The sequence below is a fragment of the Stegostoma tigrinum genome, chromosome 7, assembly GCF_030684315.1.
Source record: "Stegostoma tigrinum isolate sSteTig4 chromosome 7, sSteTig4.hap1, whole genome shotgun sequence".
NCBI classification, from domain to species: Eukaryota; Metazoa; Chordata; class Chondrichthyes; order Orectolobiformes; family Stegostomatidae; genus Stegostoma; species Stegostoma tigrinum.
Window position 1 is genome coordinate 96,472,857 of NC_081360.1, and position 13,509 is coordinate 96,486,365.

General features: G+C 40.9%; 1 protein-coding gene across 1 annotated transcript in view; it reads right to left on the reverse strand.

The window, feature by feature from the left end:
• Nucleotides 1-13,509, reverse strand: part of hspbap1 (hspb associated protein 1) — a 114,025-nt gene that overhangs the window by 89,304 nt on the left and 11,212 nt on the right. The window contains exon 2 of the mRNA XM_059647529.1: nt 13,298-13,477. Coding sequence (XP_059503512.1) covers nt 13,298-13,477 — 180 coding nt within the window. The remainder of the gene's footprint in view (nt 1-13,297; nt 13,478-13,509) is intronic.

A 13,509-nucleotide genomic window follows, 5' to 3' on the forward strand; every position in this document is an offset into this window, starting at 1 on the left:
CACAGTATTGAGGAAATGGTATAGGCTCTGAAACTTCAAAGAACAAGATCATTGTACTCTCTTGCCTTCATCCAGTAAAAGCTCACAAGGAAACTGAGACTATAACATGCAAGGAACAGGGCATCATAATCTGCATGCTTATTTGCCCAACCGTCATCCTCATACACAACCTACCATCACCACTCCTTTCCCCAACATCATCACCTTTTCCTCTCCTGCCATCTGACTAAGAATGGAGAAGAGCACATCAGTCAAATGCATATATACCCAAAAGTCAATCCTAAATGGCTTAGTCACAATTCTCCATCTCCCAAATACTTCTAATCCAATCTGAAGCATGAATGATCCCAGGTTACATTTATGCACAATTCAATCAGGCACTGGGGAAGCAACACACATGGCAGTAAATCTTCATTAGAACATTCTTCCAATATACCATAATCTCAGTTACAACATTTGTTTTTAAATGGCTACTGCATTTCTAAAATACTTATTTCATCTTTCTCTCCGCTCCAGCAGACAGAAATCTATCTGCTTCATGCAGATAAGACCCATGAGGTCCCGAAGCCAGTTTGCAGCTGTCAGGCAGGTGGAAATTTCCACTGTGGATTCTCATACAATCTTTATAACAGATTCTTCCACACCATCTCCACCCCCAGAACTGTAGGGACTGGTAGGGATGGGGGACAATGAATGGAATGATTTATCCACACCAAGAAACACAGATTAAATAGTCATCACATTTTCCACAAAAAGATTTTGCATAGTATTTATTTATTTCTAATTCTCAATTCCATTCTTAAATCAGGTGCCCAACCAAAGTACTTACAAGGGGCTGTTTCATTGCAGGCTTAATACCTCTAAATGAAATTTCCCCATATTCTGCACTCTCAAGTCAGATTTTGAGGTCACTAATTTCACAGAACCAATAAAATGGCAGTCTGAAGCTAAGGCAAAATCAAAAGCCCACTGATTACAAGCATTACTGCTGCAGCTCTTGAGCCGAGACAAAATAAGCAGCTAACTTCAACCGGTTTTACTGACATTCCAAGTGGTCAAAAGACACAAATAGTCGCAGAAATGCGATTGTAGAAAGACATCCAGGCTTCCAAAGGAATTTACACAGCAATTCAATCATGCTGATAGCATCAGAGATGTGGTAACATTATTATCCACAAGCCTTTTCTATACAGTACTGCTTGTAGGTTAACTTAGAACATAGAACATTACAGCACAGGACAGGCCCTTCAGCCCTCAATGTTGTGCCGACCTGTCATATCTCAAGCCCATCTAACCTACACTATTCCATGTACGTCCATATGCTTATCCAATGACGACTTCAATGTACCTCAAATTGGCGAATATACTACTGCTGCAGGCAAAGCGTTCCATTCCCTTACTACCCTCCGAGTAAAGAAACTGCCTCTGACATCTGTCCTATACCTTTCACCCCTCAATTTAAAGCTGTGCCCCCTTGTGCTCGCCGTCACCATCCTAGGAAAAAGGCTCTCCCTATCCACCCTATCTAACCCTCTGATTATTTTATATGTTTCTATTAAGTCACCTCTCAACCTTCTTCTCTCTAATGAAAACAGCCTCAAGTCCCTCAGCCTTTCCTCGTAAGACCTTCCCTCCATACCAGGCAACATCCTAGTAAATCTCCTCTGCATCCTTTCCAAAGCTTCCACATCCTTCTTATAATGCGGTGACCAGAACTGTACGCAATACTCCAAGTGCGGCTGCACCAGAGTTTTGTACAGCTTCACCATAACCTCTTGGTTCCGGAACTCAACCACTCTATTAATAAAAGCTAAAACACTGTATGCCTTCTTAACAGCTCTGTCAACCTGGGCGGCAACTTTCAAGGATCTGTGTACATGGACACCGAGATCTCTCTGCTCATCTACACTGCTAAGAATCTTACCATTAGCCTGTACTTTGCCTTCTGGTTACTCCTACCAAAGTGCATCACATCACACTTGTCTGCATTAAACTCCATTTGCCACCTCTCAGCCCAGTTCTGCAGCCGGTCTATGTCTCTCTGCAACCTACAGCAGCCTTCGTCACTATCCACAACTCCACCAACCTTCGTGTCATATGCAAATTTACTAACCCATCCTTCTACGCCCTCATCCAGGTCATTTATAAAAATGACAAACAGCAGTGGACCCTACACCGACCCTTGCTGTACACCACTAGTAACTGCTCTCCAGGATGAACATTTCCCATCAACTACCACCCTCTGTCTTCTTTCAGCAAGCCAATTTCCGATCCAAACTGCTATATCTCCCACAATTCCTTTCCTCCGCATCTTGTACAATCGCCTACTGTGGGGAACCTTATCGAAAGCCTTGCTGAAATCCATATACACCACATCAACCGGTTTACTCTCATCTACCTGTTTGGTCACCTTCTCAAAGAACTCAATAAGGTTTGTGAGGCACGACCTTCCCTTCACAAAACCATGCTGACTATCCCGAATCAATTTATTCTTTTCTAGATGATTATAAATCCTATCCCTTATAACCTTTTCCAACACTTTACCAGCAACTGAGGTAAGGCTCACTGGTCTATAATTACCAGGGTTGTCTCTACTCCCCTTCTTGAACAGGGGAACCACATTTGCTATCCTCCAGTCATCTGGCACTATTCCTGTAGACAATGACGAGTTAAAGATCAATGCCAAAGGCTCGGCAATCGCTTCCCTGGCTTCCCAAAGGACCCGAGGATAAATCCCATCCGGCCCAGGGGACTTATCTATCTTCACTCTCTGAAGGATTTCTAATACCTCTTCCTTGTGGACCTCAATCCCACCTAGTCTAGTAGCCTGTATCTCAGTATTCTCCTCGACAACATTGTCGTGTTCTAGAGTGAATACTGTTGAAAAATATTCATTTAGCGCTTCCCCTATCTCATCTGACTCCACACACAACTTACCACTACTATCCTTGATTGGGCCTAATCTTTCTTTTGTCATTCTTTTATTCCTTAAATACCTGTAGAAAGCCTTAGGGTTTACCCTAATCCTATCCGCCAACAAATTCTCATGTCTCCTCCTGGCTCTTCTGAGCTCTCTCTTTCGGTCTTTCCTGGCTACCTCGTAGCCCTTAAGCGCCCTAACTGAGCCTTCACATCTCATCCTAACGTAAGCCTTCTTCTTCCTCTTGACCAGAGATTCCACCTCCTTCGTAAACCACGGCTCCCGCACTCTACAGCTTCCTTCCTGCCTGACAGGTATGAACGTGAAATTACAGTACTTTCAACCACATAAATGAACAACATACACTGGTTACATTTCAAGTGTATTAATATGCTGGAAACACAATAATAAAGAGGAATTTTAACAATAGCTTATAATTAGGTAGAATTTCTGACATAGTAAGAAAATAGTTCAGGGTTCACAGTAAAGCAACATCCGAGTGAGGAAGGAGGATTCTAGGGAGGGAATAAGCAAATGACAGTTAACCAGAGAAGCTGAGGATCACATCAAATTAAAGGAAAAAAACATGCATTGTAGCAAAGGTTAAGAGTAAACCAGAGTATTGAGAAAATTTTAAAAACCAACAAAGATGATCAAAAAAGGAAAGATGATAAATTTTCAATTTTGAGGGTAAATTTGCAAGTAATATCAAAACTGATAGCAAGAGCTTCTTTAAATGGAATTAAAGGAAGAAAGAAGCCAGAGTGAACATAGTTTCTTAGAGAACAAGACAGGGTAAATGATAATGGGAAAGAGGAAATGGAGGAGCTGAATAAATGCTTTTCATCAGTCTTCACAGTAGAAGACACTAACAACATTCCAAAATTACAAAATAACCAAAGGGACAAAAGGAAGAGTGGAAATAAATACAATAGCAATCACAGAGAAGTATAAGGGAAACTAGTGGGGCTAAAGAATGATAGTTTCCCTGGTCCTGATTTAGTTTTTTAAATTCATTCATAGGATAAGGGCATCACTGGCTGGGAAACATTTATTGCCCATCCCTAATTGCCAGGAGGGCAGTTACATATCAACTACATTGCTGAGAGTCTGGAGTCACATGTCGGCCAGACCAGGCAAGGATGGCAGTTTACTTCCCTAAGGGGCATTAGAGACATTAGCGGTCTCAATGTGAACTTCACTAGTTTCAAAATCTCCCCACCCCGGCTTCACCCTAAGACCAACCCTCCCTCTCATCCTTCCCTCTCCCTCCTTGACTTGACACAACCTGTCTGCCTTCTCTTCCACCTATCCATTCCTCCCACCTCACTGACCAATCCCTGCCACTGCCTCCCTGCACTCACCTATCACTATCCCACCTACCTTCCCCAGCCTCACCCCTCTTCTATCTATTTCTGAGCTTCCTTTCCCTTCCCCCATTTTCTGGAAGAGTTTCTTGCTCCTCTGATGCTGCCTGGCCTGCTGTGTTCCTCCAGCTCCACGCAAAAGGGAGCAACAGGATACAGACCCTGAGAAAGTACATGACAGGTTTAGACAGAGGATCTCGATCGGCGCAGGCTTGGAGGGCCGAAGGGCCTGTTACTTTGCTGTAATTTTCTTTGTTCTTTGTCTTCCAGTCCAGGAATCAAGAACATCAAGACAAAATTGTGGCAAAGAGAGAGAAACCTCAAGCATTTTGCTGTAGCAGGTAGAGATGTATGGCAGTTTCTAAACCCCAACAACTACTATTGCCCCAGCCTTTTAAAAAACTCCAAGGGCTCATAACTGTTTATTAGCTTGGAGGAGACAGCTTGGCACCTGTGGCTCAAAACCTCTCTTCGAAAAAACCATCAATACACAAAGATTGCCTCATTCTTAAAACAATTTAGTCTTACACGATAAGTGCACTACAATACATATAAATTACATTGGCTCTAAGCAAGCAAACATTCAATATTACTGTCCATTTCAGGCCACTTCTGCCACTGAACACCTTTACCTTCCTTCAGTCATAATGAGGCATCAGCAATTACATTCTCTCATTATACCACGTGTATAATTTTCAAATTTAATAGCTGTAACAACAAACTCCATCTAAACAGTCTGGTAGTTTTATCCTTAAATATTTCCAATAATATTAAGGGGTTATGATCAGTGTATACAATTGTTTCAGACACAATACTGGCAACATAAATATTGAAACGTCGCATACCAACACCAAATTCGAGGGCTCCTTCTCAATTGTGGAATATTTCTGTTGATAATATTCAAACGTTTGGAAAAATACCCAATCAGACTTTCTACCTTCTTGTTTGGAAAAGTACAGCACCAAGACCCACATCATTTGCATCAAGTGCCATTTGAACAGCTTTGTATAATTAGACGTAGCTAACACCAGGGGCACTGGGTAATACAGCTTTCAAGCTGTCAAATGCCTTCTGACATTCCTCCGTTCAGTGAAATTTTCTGTACTTCTTCAACAAGTCAGTCAGTGGAGAAACCACACTACTAAAATTTGGTACAAATGGAAAACTCCCCTATAAGTTTTATTCTCACATCCCGTGGGGCCATCTGTCCATGTCCATTGATATTGTCTAGGAACGTGACTTGGGCTTTTGCAAACTCCCTCTTAGCCAGGTTTATCAGCATACCTGCCTTCTGAAGTCAACCAAACAATTCCGACAGATGTTCCAATATGTTCCTTCCACGCGTGAATAAAAAAAATCACCAGATTGTCACACAAAATGACTTTCTTAATTAAACTTCGAAATGTAGCTGGTGCATTTTTCATACTTAATGGCATCACTTTAAACCGGCAAAATCCATTCAGTGTCATGAAAGCCAAAATTTCCTTCACTCTGTCAGCATCCTCTGAGTAAGTCCAGCTTTCAAATATAAGTTGCTTGTCCCACATTCTGAATACAGTCTTCCAGCCGTGGAATAGCATATGAATCAGATTTCATAACTGCCTTGTCTTTGCAGTAATCAACTCATAAAAGTTGGGTTCTATCTGGTTTTGGCAATATGGATGAACTCCATTCGTTGTAACTCACTGATTATATTGCCTTTGAGCAAACTTTCAATCATTTTTTGAACCTGTGCCCACTTTAGAGGGCTAAGTCGATAAGGATGTTACTTAATTGGAACAGCATTTCCTACGTTTACATCACTCATGATCATATTAGCACTTCCCAACTTATTCCCACATATCTCTCCATATGATCATAACAACTGTTTCAGGTCATTTTGATTTTCCTCTGAAAGGTAACTCAATTATTTATTCTAATTTTTGAGAACTTCCTTATTGTCCAATTTAATTTTTGGAATATCAAATTCAGTTTATTTCAATTTAGTTCTTCACTCCAAATTATAACAAGTACCACATTCTCCTTTTGCTTTCCTTCCCTATCAAAATACTGTTTGAGCACATTCACATGACACACTTTTTAATCTGGTATTCTTATCAAATAATTCACCTCACTCAATTTCCTTTCGATTTGATAAGGCCCATTAAACCTTGCTTCTAAAGGTTCACCTCCCACTGGTAGTAATATAAATACTATCTCCTCTAGCAAAATTACCAATTTTTGATTTGCTGTCTGCGGTTTCATCACATGTGCTGTTTTCAAATGCTGTCCAGCCAACTCACCCACTTCGTGTAATCCTTCCCTAAAATTGATGCACAATCTAAATATGTGGTCTCTGAACTCTGACTGACCAATTTCTCCTTAATTAATTACAATGGGCCTCTCACCTAATGCCCAAAAACTAATTAAAGTAGACTGAATTTGATAATTTTTTTTGGTGCGTCCCTAATTGCAAAAAAAATACAAATGGAATTGTTTTATGTCAATCCTCTGGACAGTTTTGACTACAGGCCCTCAACATGGTCACTGAAGTTTGATGCCGCTGTTCTAATCCTCCCTGTGATTCTGGATGGTACACTATGGATTTGAATTGTTTTATTCTTACACCACTCGTACTTCCTTGAATAATTCTGATGTAACTTTTGACCCTTGGTCTGATTGTATCTCTGTGGGTACAAAGAACATAGAACATCACAGCACAGTACAGGCCCTTCGGCCCTCAATGTTGTGCCAACCTGTCATACCGATCTCAAGCCCATCTAACCTACACTATTCCATGTACATCCATATGCTCATCCAATGACGACTTAAACGTACCTAAAGTTGGCGAATCTACAACCGTTGCAGGCAAAGCGTTCTATTCCCTTACTACTCTCTGAGTAAAGAAACTACATCTGACATCTGTCCGCTATCTTTCACCCTTCAATTTAAAGCTATGCCCCCTCATGCTCGCCATCACCATCCTAGGAAAAAGGGTCTCCCTATCCACCCTATCTAACCCTCTCATTATTTTATATGTTTCAATTAAGTAGTCCTATTTAGTAAAAAAAATTGAAGAACACTTCTACAATCTTTTTAACAGTGACACTACTTAATGGAATGGCCTCTGGAAATTTAATCGACACATCCATTATAGTCCACAAATACTGATTCCCACCTTTTGTTTTTGGGAGGGGTCTTACACAACCAATTAAGGCTCTTGTAAAAAGTTCCTCAAATGTTGGAATAAGTATTAATGGTTCTGGTTTTATCACTGCCTGAGGTTTTCTTATTACCTGACACGTATGACATGTCTGGCAAAATTCAAAAACACCTCTATGCAGTCTAGGCCAATAAAAATGATTTCCTATTTTGGTTTGCTTTTTCATTAATCCCAAATGACTTCCTACTGTTGCCTTGTGGGCTCCGCGGAACTTTCTTTCTATAACATACGTGGGGCCAGTGGCGCAATGGATAACGTGCCTGACTATGGATCAGGAGATTGAACATTCGATTCCTAGCTGGCTGACGTGCAAGTCACAATTTCTTTGGTGGGGCAGTACGGTGGCTCAGTGGTTAGCATGGTTGCCTCACAGCGCCAAGGCCACAGGTTCAATTCCACCCTCGGGCGACTGTCTGCATGGAGTGTGCACATTCTGCCCATGTCTGCATGGTTTTCCTCTGGGTGCTCCGGTTTCCACCCATAGTCTAAAGACGTGTGGGTTAGGTAGATTGGCTATGCTAAACTGTCCACAGTGTCTACAGTGGGAAATGCAGAGGTAGAGTGGGATGCTCTTCGGACAGTCAGTGTGGACTCAATGGGCCGAATGGCCTGCTTCCATGATTTGGAGTTGGGGACCACATGTAGAGTGTCAAAGTTTGCAGATGACACTAGGATGAGTGGCAGGGCAAAGTACGCAGAGGACTGTGAAACTTTGCAGAGGAACACAGATATATTGAATGAGTGGGCAAAGGTCTGGCAGATGGAATACAATGTAAATAAATGTGAAGTCATAAGTTTTGGTAGGAGTAATCGTAAAAGGGGTTATTACTTGAATGGTAAAAAGTTGCAGCATGCTGCTATGCAGAGGGACCTGGGTGTCATTGTGCATGAATCACAGAAGGTTGGTCTGCAGGTACAACAAGTAATTAGGAAGGCAAATGGAATTTTGTCCTTCATTGCTAAAGGGATTGAGTTTAAAAGCAGACAGGTTATGTTGCAGCTATACAAGGTGCTGGTGAGGCCAAACCTGGAGTACTGTGTGCAGTTTTGGTCTCCATACTTGAGTAAGGATGTACTGGCACTGGAGGGAGTGCAGAAGGGGTTCACTAGGTTGATTCCGGAGTTGAGGGGGTTGGCTTATGAGGAGAGACTGAGTAGATTGGGATTATATTTATTGGGATTCAGAAGATTGAGGGGGAATCTTATGGAAACATATAAAATTATGAAGGGAATAGATAAGACAAAAGCAGAGAGGATGATTCCATTGGCAAGTGAAGCTAGGACAAGAGGACTGAATTGAGAAGGAACTTCTTCACCCAGAGGGTTGTTAATCTATGGAATTCCTTGCCCAGTGAAGTAATTGACGCTACTTCAGTAAATGTTTTTAAAGCTAAGGTAGATTTTTTTTTGAACAATAAAGAAATTAAGGGATATGGTGAGAGCACGGGTAAGTAGATCTGAGTCCATGAAAAGATCAGCCATGATCTTATTGAATAGCAGAGCAGGCTCAAAGGGCCGGACGGCCTACTCCTGCTCCGAGCTCTTATGTTCTTACGTTTCACACTGTTGGAATTCTATGATTCTAACACATCAGTAATATCACTTAATGAACTTCCGCCCACTTTTCATCTGGCTGAATAAGAAAAAGTCTCCATTCCCTCATCAAGGCTTCATTTTTAAGATACTAACAAAATCGGATTCTTTCAGACATAGTCAGAACTGCCGATGCTGGAGACAGAGATAACACAGCATGGGGCTAGAAGAACACAGCAGCCCAGGCAGCAGAGGAGCAAGAAAGTTGAACTGCCTTATTTTTTCATCTTTTTGTTGTAATTCAACTAACCTCGCTCAATTAAAAATATCCACTTTGTTCTCTACCCATTTTTGTTTTTTTCTCAACCATTTGATTAAGCCTAGTTTCTGATAAGTGAACTACGACTTCCTTGTTTTTGCTCTCTGGTTTCAACCAGAGACTTTGTGACCTTGTTACCACAGAGTTAGGAAAAATCCTAGGATATATTTCCTATAACATCCCAATTGCCTGGTGTTCTGCTGTCTTTTCAACCACAGGAGGGATCACTCCCACCTGTGGTCCAACTATATCATTTCCAAGGATAAACTGTATTTCCAGAACAAATAATTTCTCTGTTAGTCCTACCACCACTTGACCAGACTCTTCAAACTCACCTTATAATAATGGAACATTACTCCTTTCACCACGATTTCCACACTTTACCACCTTTTCTAGCAATACTCTTCACTCTTTCACCAAAGATTGACTTGCTCGTACATCTCTTAAAATTTTAACTTCTTTACTTAACTTCATTGTGTACTATCTACAGGGTGCACTGCAGAAATTCTTCAAGGATTGTCAGACAGCACCTTCCAACCCCACAACTACCTCCATCCAGAAGGAGGAGGGCAGCAGATACATGGAAACATCGCCACCTTTATGTTCCCCTCCAAGTCACTTAACATCCTGACTTAGAAATATATCGCCATTACTTCACTGTCGCTGGGCCAAAATCCTGGAATTCCCTCCTTAATGATATGGGAGTCAACCTACAGCAGGCGGACTGCATCGGTTCTAGAAGGCAGCTCACTATCACCTTATCAATACTGAACAGCCAGGGACACGCACATCCCTCAAACGAATGAATAAAAAAACCTATTCCTCCTGGTACATATCTGTAAACCTTATCTATACAGGTAATTCTTGAAAGAGATCTGGTGCTTTCTTATTAACCAACTCTTAACTAGGCTGTACACCCTTTGGCAGCTCTTTAGCTTCCATTGGGATCTCCTTAATGACTTTAATAAACCCCACTGACTCATCTTGTTTTATGACATCCATTTTCCCAGCGCTTTTCTTAACCACCAACATTACAACTTCATGTGTTCTACTTTATTAGAGTGAAAAACCTGAGGACTTTACTTCTCTTCCCCCTACATAGTTTACCACAGGTTAAAAAAGAAACCTTTCTTTACTATCTTCAATGAGATCTGCTCTTCTCATACATCTAGAAGATATCACTTTTCCTCAATTTCTATCCCCCACCGATTGAGTTTGATGTTATGAACCAAGTCATAATTATCTGCTCTTTCTGCTGATAATCTTGCAGTTTTAACTCTCTGCTCTTCCACATGAATTTCCGGTGGTGAATTTTTGAACTCCTCCAAATTAACAGTATGCCTAAGAACATCATATCATAGAATCCCTACGATGTGGCAACAGGTCCTTTGGCCCAACAAGCTCACGCTGACTCTCAGAGAATCTCACCCAAACCCATTTCCCTATAACCTACCTAATTTACACATCCCTGAACACTATTAGCAAGTTTCCACAGCCAAGCAACTAGCCTGCACATTTTGGACCGTACGAAGAAACCAGAGTACCTGAATGAAACCCACGCAGACACGGGGAGAACATGCAAACTCCACACAGACAGTCACCCGAAGCTGGAATCGAACCCAGGTCCCTGGCGCTCTGAGGCAGCAGTGCTAACCACTGAGCCACCAAGTCTGATTTATTTTCAATGCCCTTATCCACCTCTCAAAATTACTTTGTTTGATCCTTTCAAACTCTATATACGTTTGACCAGGTTCTCTCCTTAGATTCCTAAAACATTGTCTGTAGGCTTCTGGAATTAGGTCATGTGCATTTAAGATAACATTTTTCACCTCATTATATTCCTCTGATTGGAATGCAAATACCTCACTAGCTCTACCTACCAATTTTGTTTGAACCAACAATGCCTAGTCATTCCACTTGTTTAGCCACTTTCTCAAATGAAATGAAAAAGGCTTGTATGTCCTTCTCATCAAACACTTGGACATGTTTAAACTGATACACACCAGGCTTTTGGCTAAAGTCACAAGTCACATGACACCAGGTTACAGTCCAACAGATTTATTTGAAATCACAGGCTTTCAGTGTGGAGCCCCTTCGTCGGTTCAAAGCTAAAAATTTCAAATAAACCTGTTGGACTATAACCTGGTGTCGTGTAATTTCTGACTTTTTCAACCCAAGTCCAATACCAGCACCTCCACATCAAGGCTTTTTGCTACAATGAGCTTGCTCTTCATCACTGTCCCCATCATTACTCCCTCTTTCCACCTTCACATTTTAAGTCAACTTTCCTCCTTAATTTCCATCTTCCAATGTTTAAAAACTCTCTTTCTCCCTTTCTTCTGTTTTTAATTGTAATTCAAACTGTTTCATTTCCTTTTTATATTCAAGTTGTTAATTTTTTTTGTTCTTTGTTTCACTGCAATTATCTCTCTCTCTCTTGCCTTTCTTTTTCTTCTGCCAGGGCTATTCTTTCTTTTTTCCTTGCTGTTGCCTCTAATTGGAGCTGCTTCATTTGCAATTGAATTTTAAACATTCCCAATGATTTTGATTGCATTTCTGGTGATTGGAAATGTGAAGCCTTTGCTGCAATTATTTTCCCTTTTCTCGGAGACATAGGCAAATCCAACTTCAACTTGTTTGCCTTAATATCTTTATGCAAAACACCAAAGTGACTTCCTCCACCCCAGGAAACCCTTAAAAACTGAAAGAGCTATTATTACACAAGTCTTGTCGAAACCAAATGAATGCAACAAACTCACTGTCTTTGAATTTAGTGATACCAAAGCTAACCTTAAATTAGAGATCTTGATGCCGACAAAAGTGCCCAATTTGTCATGGGCCAGACCAAGACCCCTGCAAATACATCAAGGAGATAGCCAAGGCCCTAACTTTTATCTTATTTAAAGGCATGTGTAAGGTGCTGCATTCTAGATGTAATTTGATTGGTCAGTCTACTCAACTTTAAGCAAAACAGACAGTTCTTATTTCCACTAGGCCTAAAATGTCAGCCTTCCTGCTCCTCTGATGCTGCTTGGCCTGCTGTGTTCATCCAGCTCTACACCTTGTTATCAAAGAAAATCTGAGATAACCTTAACTCTATTGGAAAACGTAACAGAATAATACATTATTCAACTACTAAACAGCAACCGCTCCAATATTGTAACATCCCATAAACATACCGTTGGCAAAGGCAAGTTCAGTTAAATAGATTGTCTCACGTGCAGTGTTTCTCCAGTTCAGGAGGAAAGAACATCGAGACAGAAAGAACTCAAATGTTTTGTTGTAGTACAGAGAGATGTATGGCAGCTTCAGAGCCCCAAGAACTACTGAATACAAACTAAAATCCTGGTTCTTTGGGAGCCTGACTCCACACATTCATGCTGCTTCTATTTTTCCAACTTTCAAAAAAAAACCAAGGCTTCACAAGCTGAATACTTTTTTGGATTGGAGGAAACAAGCCTGCGGCTCAAAACCTCTCTTTAAAAGATAAAGGACAAAACACGACTCTAAAATCCTAAGTATTGTCACAATTGGACGCAGAGGAAAACTGAGGGGGACAAGCAGTTTCATTGTCTTGATATCCTGAAAGGTAGATTTGATTCCAACATAGCAGGATGCAGAAAAGCTGGTGGACAAGAGTAGCAGTATTTTGAGGCTTCAAAGAAATGCAAGAAAGTTATGTCTCAATGAAAAGAGAAAGGTTGCAAGATAGATATGAACTCAGCAGTTGGGGAGACAGCAACTATGAAGCCACATATAACATGGCAGAGACACTCCACACTATAGACTTAAATGCATTGCAAATAGGAGCATTTCTTTAACATGTTATTAATGCATTAAATAGTTTGGACATTCAAAAACTTTAGAGAGAGCTAACATTAAATACATACATTTACTTTACTTTGTTTTCTCAGTATGTCATAAGTAAATGGGACAGTGCATTGACAAACTCTTACCTTTAGTCATTTTCCTTTCTCCAATCCTGAACTTAAATGGTTTTCCATTCAGGAGACATGAAAGATGCTCCACGGTCCACTTCAGTGCTGGCCAGTCAGAAACCATATTGAGGAATACTGCAGGCTGTTGCAATGATGTCATAATTACCCTAACCTCCTCAGGGTTAAATGGCTTACTATCTACAGGAAGGAGAACACATACGAAAAACCAA